This window comes from Macrotis lagotis, chromosome 3, assembly GCF_037893015.1.
Source record: "Macrotis lagotis isolate mMagLag1 chromosome 3, bilby.v1.9.chrom.fasta, whole genome shotgun sequence".
Classification (NCBI taxonomy): Eukaryota; Metazoa; Chordata; class Mammalia; order Peramelemorphia; family Peramelidae; genus Macrotis; species Macrotis lagotis.
This window is the reverse complement of record NC_133660.1, coordinates 9,500,001-9,524,048: the sequence shown is the minus strand read 5'-3', so window position 1 is coordinate 9,524,048 and position 24,048 is coordinate 9,500,001. Positions and strand designations below refer to the sequence as shown.

Sequence of the window (24,048 nt, the reverse complement as noted above, 5' to 3'; positions counted from 1 at the left end):
ATCTTCAGTCAAGGTAGATCTGTACCTGTTCTGCAACTTCTCATCTGAAGGAGTTTCTGGGATCCAGAGGGGATGAGTGAGCTTACTCAGATTCACAGAGTGCTGATGTCAGCTCTCTCTCCACTTTTTTAATTTTTAATTTTTTTTAATTTTTAATTTTACAGATAAGAGGTTTAGAGGGAGAATAAAAGAATCTGGAATTATGTTCTGAATTTCTTATGGCAATTTGGAGTGACTCAATACAGTCCATTATTAAGAAAAAGAATTTTCTTAGAATTAGAAAAAGAAAAAGTATTTCTCTTCATCAACAATTTTATAGAGTGTTTTCTATCCAGAATTAAATATGTTTTCTACCTTATTTAAAACTACAAGACAGAGAGAGAGAGAGAGAGAGAGAGAGAGATAGAGAGAGAGAGAGAGAGAGAGTGAGAGAGAGAGAGATTATTCAGGTAGGTAGATTAGGTAGTTCATGTAAATTTTAGACATTTTTTTTCCTCATTGATGACTATTTTGACTGCATTCCAGAAATTCTAGCATGCTGTCTCATTATTATCAATCTTTCACATAACTATTAATTATTTCTTTTGTTTTTAGGGTTTTTTGCCACCTAGCTGCCCCCTTATTAATTATTTCTATGATTTCCTCTTTGAATCTCATTATAAAGGATGCCATTATTGCTTCTATTTACATCTGTTTCTTTTGCTGGCGATCTCTATGTTAATTGCTAGTTTAATTGTTATGTTCTATAAAGAATATACATGCTTTTTAATATTTATTTGTAAATTCTTTATACCCTGGCCCATGTTTTATTTTTGCTAATATGATATTGAGAATATGCATATTCTTTAAGTTTCCATTCATGCTCTAGGTTGTTTAGATTGATAACAGTTTGTTCTACTCTTTATTTCCCTTTTTTGTCTATATTTTTATTAGAGTAATTCAGGTCTGAGAGAAGAAAGTCAAAGTCTTCTCTAATTGTATTATCTTCTATGTCTTTTGTGGTTCAGTGAGCTTTTCCTCTATTAATTTAGATGGTATACCATTTCTTGGATAAACATTCAATGCTGATCTTATTTCATTGTTTATGGTTCATTTAAGCACAATATGGTCTATTTCTCTTGATACTGAGAAATATTTTTTGTTTGACATCATGGTTGCAACCCTGGCTCCTTCGGAAGCATCTGATATGTAATATATTTTAATTTGGTCTTCTCATTTCTGAAATATATTTTTGTTTTTAGATTTTTTTTGTTGAACTTGTTGTGTCATTTTTAGATTATTTCTTTGGTATTGTTTTACAAGGAATCTAGTGTTGGATAGAATAGGGTGACTTCTGCTCCCTATCTCAAACTTCCTTCTTTCCAGGAAATGATTCAGAATATTCCAGTAGGACTACATGATTCATATTTTTTTCACTTTAATTACAAAGGAAGAGAGTGTAAAAATCAAGATGATTTATAAGTCTACATTGAATCAGAACCTATTCAATATTGTGGTCCCTGAATACTGGATATCAATCCTAGGAGCCATTGTTATCAAAAAATAAATCTTTGCTATTCTATTAATCACCACTCATAACAACACTCAATGCTTCCTCCACGGCTTTTGATGATGACCTATACAGTTCACCATATCCTGATTCTTTGAACTATTTGATATCAGTGGTTGAAAAATGGAATGTTCTTTTGGCATTACTTTGATAGCTTGTTCCCAATTTTAGAAATGCTGATAAAGGAAAGGGGAATTACACAATTAGCTATATCTGCCTAATTGGCTCCAGGCCTTTAAATCACATAGGCATGGATCTGGGGCAGGGCCCTGGGCTTTAAATGTCAAATTTCACCAGATCCCAATTATAATGAACAGAACACAAAGAAAGAAGAGAAAAGAAATAGCTTAGTGTCTCATAGGTGCATGTAGATATCTATGGAGCCCTGGACTTGGAATAAGCAAGAATGAGTTTAAATTTATCTTCATTCACTTAGTAGATGTGAGACCTGTAACCTTCGCCTCAGTTTCCTCATCTGTAACATAGGAACAATACCTACCTCCCAAGATCGTTGTGAAGTGCTTTGGAAACCTCCAAGTACTATATAAATGATAGGTATTATTATTAACATTATTATTATTATTATTATTATCATAATACCCAGGATGAATTTGCTGACAAAGTAGATATTAGCTTTGGAAAGCACTCTCTATTATTTATATAATAAAATGCTTTATTTATTTATTTTAAGTGCCTTCATTACCAACCCTATGCCAAGAGACCTATTCTGAATTCTGTCCTTGGATCTGTGTCAGAAAGGGGAAGCACAGAGATTTACATTTCATTTTGAACCAAGCAAGTTTCCATAGCTTACTGGTGGGAGAAGTATTTTTCCTCTGCGTGAATATGGAAAAGACCCAGAAGGAAGCAATATATGTTATGAAGGGACCAGAAAATAGCTTTAAGGAAGGAAGGTTAGGGGAATGGGGTTGATTTTCCCCAGAGAAAAATCCCTCCCTCCCAAAACCCTGAAGGATCTCAATGGCAATATATATCAGTGGCAATATATACAAAGAATTATTAAATGGATATTACTGAGCAGCTCCCCCTCCCATAATTTAGCAGCTTTTACTTGTTTCAGTTACTAGTCAGTGAAGTTGAGAAGAGCCACCAAATCTACCTTGTCACTGTTATTAATTTGTTATCTGTTGAGATGTCCTTATCAATAAAAAATCAATATACTTTCACTAAGAAGGGATTGTTCTTTACTATTGATTGATCAAAACCATAAATATTTGTTAAGTGTGTGCTCTATGCAGAGTTCTGAGGTGGGGTTGAAGAGAGACTTTAGGTATCTCAGGTTGACTTTATCATAATGATTTTTGTTCAATGTAGACTTATAAGTCATATTTCAGTCATGTCCTACTCTTTGTGACCCTCATCTGTGGTTTTCTTGGCAAAGATACTTGAATGGTTTGCCATTTTCTTCTTCATCTTCTCTTACAGATGAAGAAAATGAGGCAAGCAGGATCAAGTAACTTGTCTAGGGTCACACAACTAAGCATCTGAGTTGGAATTTGATTTCAGATTGTCCTAACTCCAGATGGGGTTCTGTGTCTATTCCTTCACCTAGCTGCCCTTATTTTATGATGAACAGTTTTTTACAGGCCTATTTTACATAGAACTAGTCTTGGAGTCAGGATAGGTCTGAGTTCCAGTCCCATCCCTAACATACACAAGCTGTGTGACCACTTTGGTCAATCACTTCACCTTTCATACAACTCCCAGAGATTTTAAGGTACGGTTCTGGAACGTTGCCTTTTCTATACTGTTGGAGGGAGTCCCCATACTTATTTCCTCAACAACTGGTATCTTTTCCTCCCTTAAACCTAACCAAAGGAAAAAAAAAAAACTTTTGATTCCCTTTTTGTTCTAAAATTCTAAAATTACTTTTTCTTTTAACTCAGCCAAGGAACTTCCTGATGAAGAATCATTTCATGGGTGCAGATTTGAACTTGCTCTTCAACTTAATTTTGGAATTATCTGAAGGGAGTGGCGATAAATGTTATTTCAAGCATTTATTTTTCTTACAAATATTTTCTCATTTGATCCTCATAATAACCCTGGGGTTCTGTTCTTATTCCCATTTTATGGTTGAAGAAACCCAGGCAAACGAGGGTTAAGTGACTTGGCCAGGGCCACACAATGGGTGTCAAATTTCAAATCAACTTTCTCTGATTCAAAGCTAGTAACAAGATAATAACACATTGACTATAAAGAAGATGAACTTGAATTTCACATGTTCCAATTCTAGTGTAGGTGACAAATCATTGTAGTCCTTTCTCCATCTTTCAAACAACCTCTTACAAGTCTCCAATTTAAACACAGCTTACCTGTTTCACTCCCAATCAAAGGCTGGTTTGCAAAGTGATTGACAAATTCCTTCAAACTTGAGAACTCATTAAAGCCAAACTTGAACGAATAGCCAGTGTATTCTACATGAAAGTGTTTGACAGACTCTTTGGCTCTGAAAGGGAAAAACATTGATTATCTCTACATATCTGTTATTTATATGAAATTCATCATTTTCAAAAAGAAATACATAATCCTGATATGATTCTAGTCATTTTTGTCCATCAACTAAGATATTTGATGTAGTGGTTGAATTTTCTCAGGACAGGGTCCATTCTCTAGAGGATCAGACAAATTCTATTTTGCAAAATACATGCAAAACCCAATTCCCCTCTTGGGTGGAATGCAGGGGAATAATCTTCCTTGTGCCTTTATTGGCTTACTTCTTGAAGGACCCCTTTGTATTCAGTTATAAAAAAGGGTGTGTGTTGAGACAAAAAAAAAGAATAGAACATACCTAAAAACACAGATACACACTCACCCACAAGTCTCTTGTATGCGTGGCTGTCTCCATTGACATCTTATAGTTTTTATGCATTGAGAACCTTAATGGTGATCTGTATGTTTATTCAGATTGTAAACTCCTTGAGAGCAAGAATTGCCTTCTGTTGTGCTTAGCATATAATAGGTGCTTCATAAATGTTTATTGATTGATTGCAAGAGGCAGAGGAATTTGACACAAAAGGCACAGGACTTGGAGACAGGGGACGGGGTCTAGCACCTAGTTCTGACATTTTCAGATTGTTTGGACTTGGGCAATACTATGACTCTCTCAGTTTCTTTATGAAATGCTTTCCTTAAAGGGTTGTTAGGAAGAAAGTTTTTTGGAAACCTTAAAGCCAGTAAATGTTGACCATATTCAAGTTTGTCCCCTCACCACCTCATTGCTAGACGTGCCTCTAAAGATTGAAAAGCTGGATCCCTAACATTCTTTTTGAATTCCACAGAGATAAGCTAGTGATGCCACAGTTTCTCCCTCATTGACCCACAGGGAACATTAGGGGTACCAGATAGTCCAAATGCCTCATTTTACAGGTGAAAAAGTGAAGCCAATGTAATTGAGTAATTGACTCAATCAAAGTCATGAAGGAAGAGACAGAGTTGAATCTTGGTCCCCTGCCTCTAGAGACAGTTCTTACTCTATTGTAACACACTGCCTTCAAGAGGAAGCTCATTCTTCCAGATCTCATCATCAAAGACAATAAAACACTTCCACCCTAATGCAACTCCTGCCAGGTTTGGTTAGGATGTTCATGCTACATATAGAATAAAGCAAATGCTGACATTTGGGGATTATCCTCATTAAATATGCATCTCCACATCTCATTGACATTCTAATGAATCTCTTAAGTAGAAAGCATCCTTTAATGCTTAATTACCTAAAAAGGATTGGATAGACATTACCCTTCAAAAATGTAACTTTTATCACAGGTACAATTTAATTGTGAGTGAACAAGCTTGGTTTGGCTGTTTTACTATAAAGGTTTGAGACTGTCTGCTATAAAGGTTAACCAGACTGTCTTAAAAAAGCAATGCAGATGTGATCCACTGGTATAAGTGTGGGGAGATCTAAGTAAAAATGGGAGGAGAATGTCAATTGAATTAATTTTTGCATCCCATTTAAAGTAACTTCATTAACCAGGGAAGAATATTCTTCGTGAATCAAGGGACTTCGTTTAGATTTGAGGAGTTTTTGATCAATTTGGAAGGAGTGAAAGCTAGTAAGAGGATATACAATTCCAAGAAGGTGCGTTAGTCTCATTCATACCCAGTGGTTCTTATATACAGAGAAAAGAGTTCTAGCCAAATTCCTGGGACTGAATCACTCTGGAGGTAGGGAAGAGAGAGAAGAGACTTTGATTTTCCCACCTTGACCAGAAGATGACTTCTTGGACTTCAAAAAGTCAAAGGATTTGAAATTTTTATCAGTGTTCTAACAGAATCTATAGAATAGCTGATGGGAGTATATACATCAGGAGCTGAGGATCAGCGAGATATACTAAAGAAAGACAGTTTGGGGATTCAAGAAGTGTTCGGTAGAAAGATACAGCATACCTAAGAGAACTTCATGGCGGGGGGGGGGGGGGTCAGTTATGAAGAAGAGAAAACTTTTAGCAGAAGGACTTCTATAAACAATGACTTACTCATTTTGTTTCATGTTCTCTAGCCTTGAGCCCACTTTCCCTGGTCTCTGCATAATATTATTATGTGTGGGTTACAGGATTGGAAGGCAGTCTGTACCAACTGTTCTTATTATATTACCTTAATAAATATTTCTAAAAACTATTTAAGTCTGCATAAAATTAATTTATATAAAAGAATAATCAATAAGGGACACACCCTGATGGGGGCTCGTGAGTGCCTACTACTAGAAAAAATATCCTCCATCCAAGAATCTTGAGGGAAAAGGAACTAGCTGAGCTCTCATTGGATCTGTGATAGAATATGCTGGGAGAGTGAACCGACAGCTTGCATTCCATTGATATAATTGCTCATTATTGCGCTGATTTCTTAATTGGATAACATACCTCACTGAAAGAGAGTATAAACCAGTCTTCTCATTACTGTTCCTTAAGAGGTAACTTCCATCAGTTCCATTTGAGAGAAGGAGTGCTTCTGCTGCGTGGCGAGTGAGATTGCCATGATACCATCTGAAAAAGGGAAAAGATCAAGATTACATTCAAGGAAGATGTAGCAATCTCTTGTTTGTTGAATTTTTGACCACAGATGAGTTTAATAATTTCCCATCCGGGTTAGAGTGTTTAGAGACAAAATGTGTTAAACTGTGATAAGGAAAGAGGAAAAAAATATCTATATTCCATTTGACTATTTGTACTTGAGGTAGAACTCACTCATTGAGCCAAAAACTAAAGAAGAACTGATACCCTGGAGAGCCTGTGATATACCTCTTGTCTTCTGGCCACAAGAAATAGGAACTAATTTTTTTAAGATCAGAGATGCTAGTTTGGAATGGCAACAGATCTATCAGGGTCTTCTTTTGATTCTATGTTCCATGAGTGAGCCATGAGCAGGTCCCAGACAGGAACAGAACCTTGAATGAAATAAGAACAGTTATAGGAGCTTCAATCTGCATATGGACTGGGATTGAGGTCTCTTGAGTACATGTGCTTTGCTTGTGAGGTGCTAAGATCCAAACTCAAAACTCCTGACCATAGTGGATTCCATGAATAATGCATCAGTTGAGGAATGTGCTATATTTCTTATACAAAGACTTCCTGAAAGAGTCCTGGCTTTGGGGGGGGCAGGGATGCTAAACAACATGAACTATGTTTTTCTTGGAACTCCTAGCTTTGGGATCTTCTTATATGATTTTTAGGGGAGACTTGGGTCTAGGAAAATCATTGGGAATGCAACCCCAGTTGAGTTCCTCCAAATCACTTGATGAAATCACAAAATGTAAAGGGAAGGGAACAAACACAATGAAGCATCAAGGTTGAGCTACAATGGATTTTCTCCCCTTCTACCCCCCAAGGTGGTGTTCAGTAAAGCAGAATACAACTTTAGAACACAGATGACATTTAATAAATTCTTATTAATTGAGGGATCTCTAGTGAATTTTCTTTTCTTAGATCCCGATCAAATACTCTAGTCTGTTAAGAACCATTTGGACCCTGATGTTGTCATCCCAAATATAAACTATCCTTCCCAACTTCTCGTCATCTGAGAACTTGAAGATCATATTATCTTTGCCTTTATCCAAGACATTAGTAAAAATGTCACACAGCACAGGGGTAAACAGGTCCCTGAGGTTCTCCACTGAAGACCTGTCATGTGGACATTGTATTTTGGAAATGATAATCCAAACAGTTTTGAAAGTTTCTCCATCTTTTTCCACAAGAATATCATTTTTATTGACAGCTTTGCTAAAATCTGGATAAACAGGTAAACAATATCCACAACATTCCCCTCAACTACCCGTTTAGTAATTTTGTCAAAAAAAGAAAGGAGGTTAGTATGGCAAGACCTGTTCTTTTTTTTTTTTTAAGATTTTTCAAGGCAATGAATGGGGTTAAGTGGCTTGCTCAAGGCCACACAGCTAGGTAATTATTAAGTGTCTGAGGTCGGATTTGAACCCAGGTACTCCTGACTCCAAGGCCAGTGCTCTATTCACTGCGCCACCTAGCCACCCCCAGCAAGATATGTTCTAGATCTTCACAATCTCACTTCCTTACTGGGACCTTGGAGCATACATTTAGAACCTCTATTCTAGAATTTCCCAAGAAATTGGAGTCTAGCTTATTGATTTTTAAGTCTGAAGACTTCCCTTCCTTTTTTTGAAAATTGGAACATGGGAAGAGGAGAGGAGAAAGAAAGACATTCATTTGAAAATCCAATGAAATTTTAAATTTTTTAAAAGAGAAAAGATTTGGACATTTGCCTTTCTCCAATCTATGATGCCTCTCTCTGTCCATGATGTTTTGACTTTTGAAAAAAAATTCAATTCACTAAATTCTTTATTAACTATTTCCAGTGATCAAGTTATAAGAAGTTTATATTAGAATGAGAAAGGTCTGCATTGTTTATATCTTACATAAATTATGCTGATGGTTTCATAACCTTCATAAAAGTCTCAACTATGAAAACTTCTTCCAAATATCACTTCTTGATAAGTCAAAAAAAAAACAACCTGTACCCAACAATACCCATAGTATGATCTTTCCAATATTCCTCTCAGCAACTCAGTAATTACTTCTGCCAGCTCTTTTGCAACCCAAGGTGGAGCTCATGATGCCCAGTCACCTGAATTCATAAAAGGCAAGCAGGTTACCTCCCCTCCAACTTTTTTGTTGGAATTCTTTACCCCTCTCCACTCTCACTCCTCATCCCTTTATATACCAGTAAGTAGATGCCTGGACTGTTAAAAAATTGCTGCATAAACATCTGATCTCTAATGAAGTAGCACCAGTCTTGTCTCAGGTCACCCAAACCCCCTATCTGCTAGTGAAGACCCACCTTTCTGAAATCTTTGGAATATATTTAAGAAATGATTAGAAGTTGATTTTCTAGGTCCTTCAAGTTCATTACTATTTAAAGAAGCTGGAGTCCATATTTCTTCCTGAGCTTAAGGGAAAGGTACTAATATTCAACTGCCTACTTTTCATGGGAAAGCCAAGCTGAGGTCCTCAGATACAGTATAATGGAAGAAGAATTCGAAACCAACAGGACTCACACCCATTCCATTTCTATCCTGCTTGTCTGACTGGTTTTTCTCATTTCTCCTTTTTTTGTATCAACACCTGTCTTCTGGGTGTGTCCAAGAGCTCCAGTCATGGGCTGACTTTTTTTCCTCTAAAGATTCCCTCTCTCCGGGTGATTTCATTAACTTTTATGGGTTCCATTTATCTTCTCCATGCAGATGACTCTCAAATCTACATAACCAGCTTCATAGGCCTGAAGAGTTCCAGGACTTCATTACCAACTTCCTTTTGATATCACCACATGAATGTCCCACACATATCTCAAAAAACACCTCCACAATGGAACTCATTATCTTTTCTTCAAACCCTCTATTCTTTTTTTTCAGAGTAAAATTTTGTTTTTACTTTATTTTTGAGGTTACCAGACAAGTAATATTCAAAAATGATCTAGACTCATGTACTAGATTTCAGTTTAGAATTTGAAAAATACTTTCAATTAAAATATTTTTGAGATTGTAGTTCACTACAATTCCCAATTTTTTTCATTTTTCATATAATATTTTTATTATATAAAATTTTTATTGTATATTTATTTTATTTGTTTTCCAATTCTATATACCAGTAGTTTCTACCTATCATTTTTGGTAAGGGTTTAAATTTTACATTCCTTCCCCCTTCCCTTCCCCTTCCCTCCATCCCACAGAAGGCAGTCTGATAATCTTTACATTGTTTCCATGCTATGCACTGATCAAAATTGAATGTGTTGCGAGAAAAAAAAACCATATCCTTGAGGAAGAAATAAAAGATTAGAGATAGCAAAATTGTGTACTACATAAGACAACTTTTTTAAAAAATTGAAGGTAATAGTCTTTGGTCTTTGTTTGAACTCCATAGTTCTTTTTTCTGTATATAGATGGTATTCTCCATCGCAGATCCCCTAAATTGTCCCTGTTTGTTGCACTGATGGAATGAGCAAGTTCATCAAGGTTGATCATCACCCCCATGTTGCTGTTAGGGTTAAACCCTCCATTCTTTCTGGCTTCTCTGTATCTGTTGTATGACACCTTTCTTCTAATCACTTCAACTCTTAACCCATCCACCCCATCCCAAATTAATATTACCCATGTTAGTTAACAATAAGTTGTATCAGAGATTCATTCAGATAAGGAATGGATTAGATATTCTAGAAGGTTTCTTCTGAGATTTTAAATAACTCAAAGGAAATATGGGGTAAGGGTGGTCAACAGATTTATTGTAGTTGTGAGAACCAAAACAATATTGAACCAATCCCATTAGCATGAAGAATAGTCTCCCTTTTGCTCATCTCTTTCTCCCCTAGCACCTACCCTCAGCAAGAAGAAAATCATTTTATGGAAGAATCGCTATTGCCTTGTAAAATCCTTGCTCTTAACTATCAATCAAACATGTACAAAAAGAAACTTGGGCATGATAAGAGAAGAAATCCTGGCTTTAGACTGCTTATATTACAGTATCAGCAACATCCTCAGTATCTCAATCATACCTCAAGAATGGAGGAGGCCTTCAGCCAAGGTGATCCAATTCATATGAATGAAATTTTGTCATAATTTTCTAATCCTCAAAGAAAACAGGTTTTTATTTTTCCCATGAGATTTTATTCATGATATTCTCTGTGAGCCATGTGCCCACAAAGCCTGGTTAATAGCAAAGATAGGAGCCTTCCCCACAGCAGTCATGTTTAACCCAGACTACTTTTTTGGTTGTTGCAGGAAATAATATTTTATTTATTTTTCCAACTACATGCAATGTTTTCAAGAATCATTTTTGAAAGGTTTTGAGTTTATATTTCTCTCCCTCCCTCCCTTTCCTCCCCCCATCCCTGATAGAAAGCAATCTGATATAGATCTTACGTGTATAATTAGGCTAAACATAGATCCATATTAATTATGTCCTGAAAGAAGAATCAAATTGAAATGGAAAAACAATTAGAGAGGAAAAAAAAATCTACAATACCCAAGAGAACCTTTAAAAATTGAAAATACTAAGCTTTGGTCAGCATTTAAACTTCACAGTTCCTTCTGTGGATGGATGGTATTTTCCATCACAAATCTTTTGGAATAACCTTTGATTATTGTGCTGTTGAAACGAACAAGTCCATCATAGTTGATCATCACTCAAAGTGGCTGTTGTTTATAATGTTCTTCTGGTTCTGCTCACTTCACTCAGCATCAGTTCATACAAATCTTCCCAGGTTTTGCTGAAATTCTTGATTTTTTTATAGAATAATAGTGCTCCATCACATACATATTACTACAATTTGTTCAACTATTCCCCAATTGATGTGCATCCCCTCCATTTCCCAATTCTTTGCCTCCACAAAAAAAGAGCTGCTATGAATGGCTTTGTAAATGCCAGTTGTTTTTTTTTTTTTACCCTTTTTCATGTTCTCTTTAGAATACAGACTTAGTAGTGGAATTGCTGGATCAAAAGGTCTGGTCAGTTTTACTGTCCCTTAGGCAAAATTCCAAATTGTTCTCTGGAAAGGGTGGATATTTTCACAATTCCACCAATGCATTAGTGTCCCAGTTTTCCCACATCCCCTCTAATACTGATCATTTTCCTCTTTAGTCACGTTGGCCAATCTGAGAGGTGTGAGGTGGTACCTCAGAGTTGTTTTAATTTACATTTCTCTAATTAATAATGATGTAGGGCATTTTTTTATATGACTATAAATATCTTTAATTTCTTTATCTGAGATTTGCCTTTACCCTTTGTCAATTTATCAATTGGGGAATGACATATTTTTATGAATTTGACTCAGTTTTTATACATATTAGAAATGAGTCCTTTGTCAGAAGCACTAATGATTAAAAATTGCTTGCCTTCCTTTTAATCTCGGTTGCATTACTTTTATTTGTGCAAAACTTTCAATTTAATGTAATCAAGATTATCCATTTTGCATTTATAATGTTTTCTATCTCTTCTTTGGTCATAAACTTCTCCCCTTTCCATAGATCTGACAGATAATCTCTTCCTTGCTCTCCTAATTGGTTTATGATAACACTTTTAATGTCTAAATCCTGTACCCATTTCTACCTTTTCTTGGTGTGGGAGTGTGAGATGTTGGTCTATGCTTAGTTTCTGCCATACTATCTTCCAGTTTTCCCAGCAGTTTTTATCAAAGACTGAGTTCAGGGGCAGTTAGGTGGCACAGTGGATAGAGCACCAGCCCTGGAGTCAGGAGTACCTGAATTCAAATCCAACCTCAGACACTTAATAATTACCTAGCTGTGTGGCCTTGGGCAAGCCACTTAACCCCATTTGCCTTGCAAAAACCTAAAAAAAAAAAAAAGACAATTCTTATCCTGGAAGCTGGAGTCTTTGGGTTTATCAAATAACAGATTAATATAGTCATTGACTACCATTTCTTTTACACTGAATCTATTCCACAGATCTACTATGCTGTTTCTTAGTCAGTACTAAATAGTCTTGATGACTGATAATATAATTTTAGATCTGGTATGGTTAGGCCACCTTCCTTTACATTTTTTTTCATTAATTTCCTTTTGTTCCTCCATGTGAATTTAATTACTATTTTTTCTAGTTCAATAAAGAATTTTTTGGAAGTTTGATTGGTATGGCACTGAGTAAGTAATTTAATTTAGGTAGAGCTGCCATTTTTATTATTAGCTCAGCCTAACCATGAGCAATTGGCATTTACTCAGTTATTTAGATCTGATTTTCTTTGAATGAGAAGTGTTTTATAGTTCTTTTCATATAGTTTCTGAAGTTGCCTATTTAGGTAGACTCCCAAGTATTTTATGTTATTACAGTTACTTTAAACACAATCTCTCTTTCTATCTCTTGCTTCTGTGTCCTATTAGTACTAGATGACTTTTAACAAGAAAAGTTTGAATGTCAGTTCAAGGAAGTTCCTTCATAGGTTTCAAAGTTATCTGTTTTCTAAAACTGTGTTTCCTGATGCTTATTTCTTGAGTACATTTCCTCTTTCACGTAAAGATGTCATCACCCTATATTTTTCAAGTTGGTTTAAAGCTGTAGTTTTTAAAAAAAAGGAAGTATCTTTGCATGTAAACATACCTAATTCACCAGCCTCAGTCTTTCACTAACTCAACTCAGTCCTAATCTCAGACCAGATCCTGAGATGAGCTCACAGCTCTATGTGACTACACACATCAAAGGGTCTTGGTTGAATTGGACAATGGATTTGTCAACTCCTTCAGCTTTTTCTTAGTTGAGAGGCATATTTCTCTTCAGCCAGTGAATCCTCAACAAGGCCTTTTATGTATTTCTTTTTACTTAGAAATGCTTTTTAAGGCACAAATCCCAATATGGTAAAGACCCAAGTCAATTATTTGAACCCCACTTTTTTATAGCAATGGCTGATTCTGTAAAATTGTAACCCAGCAATATAATATAGACACAGCCCTCATTTTGTTGTAGCATGATTTGATCAGAATTGCTGGAAACTTTTCTAGGGCTTCTCTTATTTGTCAATAATAATAATAATAATAATAATAATATAATGGCAGCAGAATACAAAATGAACAAAAAACCCCAAGGTGCTCTTTTGATTTTTAAGTTAGACAGAAGCTAAACTGTGACTTGTTATAAGATCTATATTCCATAGACATTCTACAAATATTGGCCAGTCACGTTGTTTGAATAACAAATGTATTTTTTATGTTGAAAAGATTATTTTATGGAGATTCATGCCGGGCAAGTGCTCACATGGTAGTCAGAAGAAGTGAAACAAGGATGCTCTCAAAGTCTCTGAAAAACTTTGGAAGTGATTGTGAGACATTGGAGATACTGGCACAGAACCACCCAGCATGCTTTACTATGTGCTCACATTAAAGAAGGCACTGTGTTCTATGAGCAAAACAGAATTGTAGGGCTCCAAAAGAAATGTGAGATGTGCAAATTTAGAGCCATCTCCACTCCAAATGTTCATATGAACTATTTCTGGATGACCTGTGGTGGAATCTTCAGAAGTCCCATTGGTCTAATCAACCACAATCAAATACACCATACACTCCAACAGAGTGATGCTATTTTGGTCTTCTTTGAGAACCAAGCTCTAGGGACTGGGCCTGTGAGTTATTGGTATAGGGATCCCCCAGTGATCGACTTCCTCTACCAATTCAGGCAGATACTCGTTTTGCTATTTTAAAATTTGTTGTTGAATTTTTTCAGTTTTGTTCAAATTCTTAACGACTCTGTTTGGTGTTTTATTGGCCGAGATACTGGAGTGGTTGGTATTTTCTTCTCCAGCTCATTTCTGAGGCAAATGGGATTAAATGAATTGCCCAGGGTCACACAACTAAGTAAGCATGTGAGGTTGCACTGGGATTCAGGAAGTCCTACTGATTCCAGGCCCAACACTCTTTTCCAAAGAGCCATCTAGTCCCCCCCCCTTTTTAAAAAAAATCTATATATTAAACATTTTTATTTATATATCTAGTTCTCTACATGTATGCATATGCATACATATAAATAACATTAATATACATATATATGTGAATTTGCATGCCAAACTTGCTCAGCAGCCATGCTACTCTACTCTATATTTTCCCAGATCACTCTTCTATTTTTTGTAGCCCATGAAGTCTTAAGAGAGTTCCGGTTGGGTGCTGTATCACACAGTATCACACAGAAAGTATCTGTCAGAAATGGAACTTGGTCCCAAGTGCTTTTGGTTCTGAGGCTTATAGTTTAGTTTATCTTTATCATTAAATTATTATTAAATAAAGCATCATAGTATCCTCTTAGTTTAAAAAAATGTTAATGAATACCTAATCTTTATAAGGGGAAAAACCCAACTCCCTAATATCTGTCCCTCTGAAGTTTGAGTTTTTATCTAAACCCTCATTTTAAAAAATGTTTATGATAAGCTCTTCCTTACCCTCCTATATATTGTTAGCTATATTTTATGTACGTAGTCTATCTAAGCAGGTTAGAATGTGAACATCACAATAGTAGAGAGCATGTGTTAAATAGTTTCCAACCTTAGTCCAGATAGCCAGAATAGTGATAGTTTTATACATGGTAACCTCAAGAAACGTTTTTTGATAATAATTGAAAACTTTCAATCACTGTCTATTCTCTACAGGACGCAATCTAATCTCCCAATCAAGGTACTCTACAACAGGAGTCTTCTTCAAGGTGTGGATGCTCCTCCTGATACAAATTGTACCCTTTTTCCAATTGAGTGGTTGGCCTTCCAAAACTGCTGTGGCCAAAAATTATCACCCCGGAGCCCTAGAGGGGAAGCTTGCAGAGCCAGTTTGTGTTGGACTTGGAAAATAGTCATATAGTTTGCTCTCTAGAAGATTCAAAACTTTTCCAGCTTGGGGGATCTGAGTTATGTTCTGCTGACAACCTTCAAGAACTCCTCCCCACCCCATACAAATATATGCACATATCCACCATGACAAAGGAGAGAAGGAATAACTTCTTTTTTTGTTTTTTGCAAGGCAATGGGGTTAAGTGGCTTGTCCAAGGTCACACAGCTAACTTAAGTTTCTGAGGTTGGATTTGAACTCAGGTCCTCCTGACTCCCAGGCCAGTGCTCTAGCCACTACACCACCTAGCTGCTCCTGGATCGACTTCTTAATAATAATTATATTAAGGATGTTCCAGATCTTTCTCTACATAAAATTCTGGAGTTTCCTTTTGAGCTTGGGATTCCAGTTAAAGGAGAAGATTAAAAATTTAGTAGTTATTGCCTGGGATAGGATAGGTATGATCCTGTGATTTCATGTACTTTGGAAACCTCTCAGCAAGGAAACTCTCTTTCCTAATGCAGGCAATATCTAGTTTTGCAATGTTGTCTAGGTCATGAGTGATTAAGTAACTTGCCCAGGGTCACGTAGTCAGTATATATATCAGAAGCAGGACCTGGCTTTCCATATGCCATGCCACACCTCCTCTGAAGTAATAGTTGTTAATGGAAGAATGTTTTCCTTTCATTTTAACCACAGAATCACATTACTTCCAGTTATGAGGAATTTCAGCAACCAGCTAGTTTATCCCATACCCCCCCAAAAGCACTGTTGCTCCGTCTTGCTTGACATGTGGTCATCTAACCTTGAAGGCCAAGGAAGTGGAGCCTACTTCCTCCTAGAGCAATCCAATCTCTCTGGCTATTGAGAAGAAATTTTCCCCTTTGTATTGTCTCTAGTCCTATTCTTTAAAGCCAAATGAAACCTAATCCCTTTTCCACATGCTTATCCTTCAAATATTAGAAGGAAGTTATCATATTCCCTCTAAGTCTTTTCTTCTTCAGAATGAACATTCTCTCTATATAAAACATAATTATATTTGCACCACTTTTCTTCAATAGTTCACCACCTTGGGGAGGTGGGAAGGAAGGGAGGGTGGTAGAAAAACGTCAAGCTCATGAACTTACAAATGGATGAACATTGAAAACTACCTTTGCATGTAATTGGAAAAATAAAATAACGTCTCAATTAGAATAAACACTCACTTCTATAGAATAAACATTCCCATTTCTAAGGATCAAAGAACCTCCGAATTTTTTTTAGGCTTGAAAGGGACCTGGCTGACCATCTAGTCTAATCCCAAACTAAAAAATTGTCCCTTGTACACCATATCTGGCAAATGATGATGTGCCTCTGTTTGAAACCCTCTGATGAGGAAGAATTCACCATCTCTCAGAGCAGCCCATTCCGTGTAATTATGAGGAAGTTTCTCGTAACACAAAGACTATATCTATTTTCAATTTCCAACTTTTTTTTTCCTGCTTCTTCAAATGAGAAAGCACTTTGGGCTCGACCTAACACATAATAGTGCTGTCCCTTCTGTCCCTCCCCATAGTCCCCAAACCAAGTCTAGTAGTTCCTTTTCCATGTGTCAATCTTTTAAATATTTAAAGATACCCCTTTCCTTTCCCCCTGCCCATTCCCTTCTTCTCTCACCCCCGCAGCCTTAGCTTCTTCTCCAAGCAAAACATCCGTATTTCATTCAGGTATTCCTTAGTTAGCAAGATCTCAACTCTGTAATTCTGGGACTACTGAACAATGGAATTCCTTTTTAATCTTGGGGTTACAGTAAAGAAAGAGACAAAATAGATTAATTACACCGAGCTATTGCTTGAGACAATGTAAGGACTAAATCCCCTTTATTAGAGCCTGAGCTTCATATAAGGGGTTGGAGGGGGGGAGGTGCTACCCTGTCCTCTATTAAGCTTGAAGGACACCCGATCCCTTACCTTATTTGTTGTTGTCATTCTGCCCTTTCCAATCTAAAGATCATTCTCCTTGACAGAGAAAATAGAAGTAAAATAACACTGAGTAGTTCTGCCTTCACTCTGCTGTCAGGAACTATCCCATGTACTTCCAGTCCTTTGTCCAGGCTCATCTCTCTTCCAATATAACTATAAAAAAGGTCCAACGCCTTGCTGTTTGTTAGCTTTCCCCCTGATTCCTTTTTCAGCTCATCCTCAGTGTTAGCCCTCCAGACTATTTTTACAGGTCTGGGCCACCCTTTTGGACCCATCTGATCTTGCTTTCATCTTCTGTACATACCTTTTTAATAATCAAGATGACTGGCAAATTCTTCATGCACTGATGATGCTGTGCTCTCAGAATTCAATTCCTGAGAATTTCCCATCCATCCTGGGTTGACTTGCCCAATAGAATTAGAGTTCACTGGCAGCTACCATAATTTGCACCCTTTGAAAAACGTCTTTCCCCAAATCTAGAGTGTATGTCAGATTGTCTGGATTTCCTGTCCTTTATTACAAACTCTTCGAGGGAGTGGTCACTTCCCTCACAGGTTCTCATCATTTCTCACCCCAGCAAGGGGTTCCTCCTTCCTTGTGAGAATCAAATTCAGAGTAATTTCCCTTTGTCGAATCCTCTACCATTGAAGGAACAACTTATTATTAAGGCAAGAAATTTAGCAGCAGTTCTGCCAGAGATAGACAGTCAGAGAGACAGGGACAGACAGAAATCAGAGAGTCAAAGACAGAGGCAGAGAACTCTTGCAGAATCTGGATAATTGAAATCCCCAACCACTACCAAATCATTCCTCCATGTTAGAATTATAATTTTTGTCTGAAATGCTTCATCCATTGCCTCTTTTTTGATTAAGTGGTGTGTGATAGATAGATGCCAATGACTAAATTGCTTTCTGTTGCTCTTCACTCAAATGTTGAAGTTCCTAGGTGGTTTTTACATGAGAATAACTTCTGAATACAACATGCTATCTCACTCTCACTCCTTTTATTTATCCTCCTTCTTTTGAATAAGGCATATTCATAAGGATATCTCACCATGTTTCTAAGATAGCTATGAGGTCAAAACTGTACCCTTGCATTAGGATTCCAGTTACATAATGCTTAAACAGTGGACATTTATGTATAAATAGCTGAAACTGTGGCTTTTGCCTCTAGCTTCTCTTTTGAATTTGTTTTTCTATGAACTTCTAGACGTCTCTATTACTATCCTCTTTCTTCAAATAATCTCTTTTTTTTCTTAGAACTAAACCAGTTTTCCAGATGTTGTCTGACCAGGACAGAATACAATAGGACTATGAACTCCCTAGTCCTAGGCACCTTGTCCTTCTTAATGTGACTCAAGATTTTAATAGTTTTTTTTGACTGCTTTATCACATTGGTGAATCAAATTGCATTTGAAGCCCACTAAAACCCTAAGGTCTTTTCTGATCTGAGAAACTGCTATTTAATTATGCCATCCCCATGTCCTTCTGGTCTGCGTCACCCAACAAAAACTTGTCAAGGGCCACATATAGAAGTTAATATTTATTTTTATGGGTTTTTTTTCAAGGCAACCGGGGGTTAAGTGGCTTGCCCAAGGCCACACAGCTAGGTAATTATTAAGTGTCTGAGGTCGGATTTGAACCCAGGTACTCCTGGCTCCGGGGCAGGTGCTTTGTCCACTACACCACTTAGCTGCCCTGAAGTTAATATTTATTTATGACCACAGTGTAACCTATATTATCAGTGAGTATAGTAATAAAATGCAATAATGCTGCATGAATGGACTTTGAGGGTCCCACATGATCTGCAGGCTGGAGGTTGGACACATCTAAATCATTGACAAAAATGTTGCCCCAGGATAAAGAACAGATCTCAAAGGCACTCCACTGGGTTTCTCTTTCTAAGATAACATAAAATCAATAAATTTGAAGTCAATCAATTCTGAATCCTTCTAATTATACTACCTTATAGTTCACATCTGATGTTCACACAAGAATAGTATAAGATATTTTATCTAACATTTTGCTAAAATCTTTTTAAAACATGATTTCTATATTTATTTGTTCATTCGTTTATTTATTTATTTGTTTGTTTATTTAGGTTTTGGCGAGGCAACGGGGTTAAGTGGCTTGGGCAAGGCCACATAGCTAGGTAATTATTAAGTGTCTGAGGTTGGATTTGAACTCAGGTCCTCCTGACTTCAGGGCCAGTGCTCTATTCACCGTGCCACCTAGCCACCCCCAAGACATGATTTTTATTGAACATTTGTAAGACTCACTTTTACATTAAGACAAATACTTTGTAATAAAAAAAATCAGCTTTTAAAAAAGGGATTTTTTTCCTGGAGTTATCATTGTACAGTTTAAACAAAAGGATATAGTATCTTAAAATGTGAACGTCATTCTCCAAGTATCAAAGCAGAATACTTATGAACTCACTTCATCAAAATAAACTCGACATTTATAAAGCATCCATACCTACATACATACACTTACTGATAAATATTTTCACAATTAACCCATAAAGCACATCTCCCTCTTTGGGTCTGTCTGCTTCTTTACCCAGACTGAGTCAACCTTCAAGAGGAATGGGATGTTGCTTGTATTCATTTTCAAAGAACAATCAAATAGAATAGCTACAAAGAGCCCTACTCATGTAAAATTCCACCAAAAATTATTGGTAAGATATTTCTGGGTTTTTATAATATACAAGTCTGGAAACTTTTATAATATACTAATCATACAAGTTCTGGAAACAAAATATATATCGTTTATAGAATTTAAGGCCTCTGCCAGTTTTGCTTTTCAGGGAAACTGACTTAAGACTAACCAAATATCTACTTTTTGTTTGCTGTGTCATCTTACATGGGAAGATCCCATACATTAGGGTTTTCCCCCCCGGTGTTGTCTTTTAGGGTAGGCTTATTATATGTCCATTTCATTAGTGCATTTTAAAAGATTTAATAGACTGTAGATAAAAACGGAGGTTGGTACCTGCAAACTTTTTTGGACACAACATGAGACATTTCTTAGAAAGACAGTGTGGAATTCCTTGTTGAGAATAAACAATTAACAATAATTTTATTAATTGATTAACAAAAATTAACACCGAAGTGCTGCTTCTTCCCATTCTAAGAGTTATGAGCAATATCTAGCATATATTAGAGCAGAAAAAAAAATCATACTCAAATCAGGGGACTATTTCTGCACAAAGTACCACCTATAGAAAGAAGGCCACATTGTCATTGTCATACTTTGCTAAAATACCTATTGAATTTCCCTATCTACCAGTTTAGTAATTCAGTTGGATTCGTTTGGTATGACCATGATGCTTCTCTGGAATTATCACTTTTAGATGATCTAAAACTATCTTTTCATTGAGGTCTACAGAAACTTGGGTATGAAAGTGAAAGGCACCAACTCTGGCTGCAGATATTTGACACTTACTGGCTGTGTGAGGCTGAGCAAGTCACTGAACCCTGACTGCCTCGCATCCAGGGCCATCTCTAAGCATCCTGATCCCTAAGGACTGGACCCAGATAACTCTGGAGGAGAAAGTGAGGCTGTGCTAAGTCACCCTCTCAGTCCAATTCACCTACCCGTCACGGCATCACCTCCCTGCTGACAGGGTCTACTTTGAAAATGAAGGACAAGCAACAACAACACAAGGTCTGGGATTTTTCCAGGAATCCAAGTCAAGCTCACCGTTGCTCATTTTTTCTTTCTTTTAAAAACTGGAATGACATTTGTCCTTTTTCGGTTCTGTGGCACCACTTCTAACGTCCACAGTCTTCTAAAATTTACTGCTAGTGACTCTCCCATCACATTTGCCAATGCTTTCAAGATTCTAGGCTTTATAAATTGCTTGTATTCTCCAAGGGCAGGCGGGGCTATCTTATTGTAGCTTTCCTAACCTTGTATCCACGCTGCCTACTAGCCATTTATCATGTCTTTTACAGTTGAAACATTATTCCTCTTGACAGACAGAGAAAACCTGAGTAGAAAAAAGAATCATGCAGTTATTACTTTTCTCTGGTGCCAGTCCTCGTGGGCCCTCCACCCCAAACAAGGACTCAGTCCTTTCTTGATACTCCTTTCTCCCATATCATAAATAGCTCTCTTAAGACCCCCCCCCCTTTCCTTCCTAGTCACAACCCTAGAACTTCTGATATAATCTTAGAGGGTTATGGAACACTTTTGTCTTCCTCCAGTTCTGCCTCCTTGAGACATCTAGGTGGTGGGGTGGGTAGAGTGCCTCAGAGAGTCAGGAATTTCCAAGTTCAAATCCAGTCTCACGGGAACATCAGATCAGAAGATATGGTAGTTTCAAATGCAATTCTGAAGGCATAAAGGAAAATAATTCCACTGAGAAAGAAAAACCGACCTCTACAGAGACCAGTGGTATATATAGCCCAGAGAACTCATCAGTCAAATCAGATTTTTTTTTTTTTAAAGATAGGTAGAGATGTAAGGATCAGGGCAGGCAAGCAAAAATGAATTCAACTGATCTCATCAGACTTCATTGAGAGGTCACACTTCATTTAGCTCTGCAGTTTAAGAAGGATGGAGGGTCCAGAGAGAGCAAATAGGATGGATGGTGAGACCATATTGTATGAGTATCTGTTGATAGAACTGGGAATACTTCGCTTGGACAAGAGAAAACTCAGGGAGAACATGTTAGATGTCCTAAACTACCAGAAAGTCCGTAATGTGGAGAAAGGATTAGATTTGCTTTGTTTAGATTTGTGCCATTTGTTTAGCCTCAGAAGGCAGAACTAGAAGCAATAGATGAGTCCTGTAAGGTGATTTTGGGCTCAGTCAGAAAAACAACAAAACTTCTTAACAATTAGAACTGTCCATTACTAAAATGGATCCCCTTGAGAAGTTCCCCCTCCTTTATAATTAAAATATTGGGGGGAAAAAAAGGATTAACACCACCCTATCAATTAGTTCTGGAGCTGATTGTATTAATTAATATCTGATTGTTTAATCCAGACCTCTCTACCTTCTCCATATTGTGCCATAGTATTCCATACTCCATAGTATTAAAGAATACTATGAGGTACTTTTTCAAAGGTTCTACTAAAATCTGCATCCAACAGATGTTGGAGGACAATTTGCCAGGTGTGTTAGAGTAGGGATCACTTTTGTGTAGGATTCAGGGGTCAGCAAACTCCCTAGTCCAACATCTGTTTTTGTAGGCCCTTGATCTAAGGATGATTGTTACATTTAAAAAATAACTTTAATTGTATTTGATAACTTGTTATTTTTAAATGTAACAACCATTCTTAACTTGCGGGTATATCAAAAATGGTTGAAAAAGGACCTCTGGATCTTGCCAGGTGATCTTCAGAATCTGCCTAAGACAATTCAAATGGAAGTGACTCAGTTTCCTGGTATGACACTGGTAGACTGGCCAGGTTTCACAGACATATAACAACGAGGTCAGTACAACAGCTCTTTGGTCAGTCTAACACCTCTTTTCTCCCATACCTTTCTTCAGAGTTTGTCAAACACTGAACTAGCTCCAGCAATGTGTGTGTGTGTCCATCTCATCATCTATATGTACATCCCTGGAAAGTATACTGCCAAGGTATCCTCTGCATTCAAAATTGCTCCATTTGTGAAAACTGATGATTTCACATATGGATGAGGTGGTACTGGCTATTGAAAAAAACCTATGTTTCCTTAGTATTAGGTCAAAATTAGTACAAGCCACAGAGAATTGATCCATTCTCTGTTACATCTCAGTTTCAGAGACTGCATTGAATACATAATTAATAGCAAACAAAAAAAAATCATGCACCAACTCTCCCTCTGCTTTAGTCTTAGCTTGTAGCCTTTTTCTAATTAAACAGTTTGCCATCAGTCCAATAGCTGATCTTGATGCCATTTGTTTGTCCTTGATGAAGGCTTCTGACAACATTGTTGAAAACATGCTTAAAAACATGGGAGCAAGCCTTGCTTCACTCCATTGATGATTAGGAAAGTGTGAGAGCTATTGACCATTGGTCAGAAGATTCTGCAGATCACTTTACAAGATAAGGTACTGGACACTGAGGTATTTTCTCAAGCTAAACTGCCAAGCATTTAAACTCTACTACAGAAAGCACAACTCTGATGGCTTGACCATATTGTTTCAATGTCAAATATATGTTTGCCTAAAAGACTAACTTACAGAGAACTCACACAAGAAAGGCACTCACATGTTGATCAGAAGAAGCAACACAATGACCATACAAGAAGCAATTTAAGAACTTTGGAATTGGCATACCTGGCACGGCACGCATGCATCAAAGGCACCATGAACAAAGTAGAACAGCAGTACCTCAAAAGAAATGTGAAATGTGCAAATTTAGAGCATCTGAACTTGTATTGGACTGATCAATCACAGTCAGACACTCTGTACCTTGACTCCAACATAGTAATGTCATTTTGGTCCTCTCAGAATGAAAGATGGCAACCAATCGACCAACAAACAAAAAAAAAAAACAGGTGTAGTTTACAAACTAACGTACAAAGATGGCTGCTGAGGTCCCTTCCAAGTCTTAAATTCCTGTAATGTCTCTCCTACTTTATTTTAGTTTAATTCGGTTTTTTGGTAAAAACTTGGTTTCTCTATCTCATCCAGGTTGGAAAAACAGGGGCTACTCATTGCCAAATCCCTTTCTAATCGGTGTGGAAACTTTGATCTGCTCCATTTCTGCCCTTATCCAGTTCACCCCAATTTGGTGTCTCCTCACT

At 37.0% G+C, this 24,048-nt stretch overlaps 1 protein-coding gene across 1 annotated transcript in view; it reads right to left on the bottom strand.

The window, feature by feature from the left end:
* Positions 1–24,048, bottom strand: part of DAPP1 (dual adaptor of phosphotyrosine and 3-phosphoinositides 1) — a 58,801-nt gene that overhangs the window by 21,701 nt on the left and 13,052 nt on the right. The window contains exons 2-3 of the mRNA XM_074228100.1: positions 6,430–6,552; positions 3,883–4,016 (exon numbers count right to left, since the gene is read on the bottom strand). Coding sequence (XP_074084201.1) covers positions 3,883–4,016; positions 6,430–6,552 — 257 coding nt within the window. The remainder of the gene's footprint in view (positions 1–3,882; positions 4,017–6,429; positions 6,553–24,048) is intronic.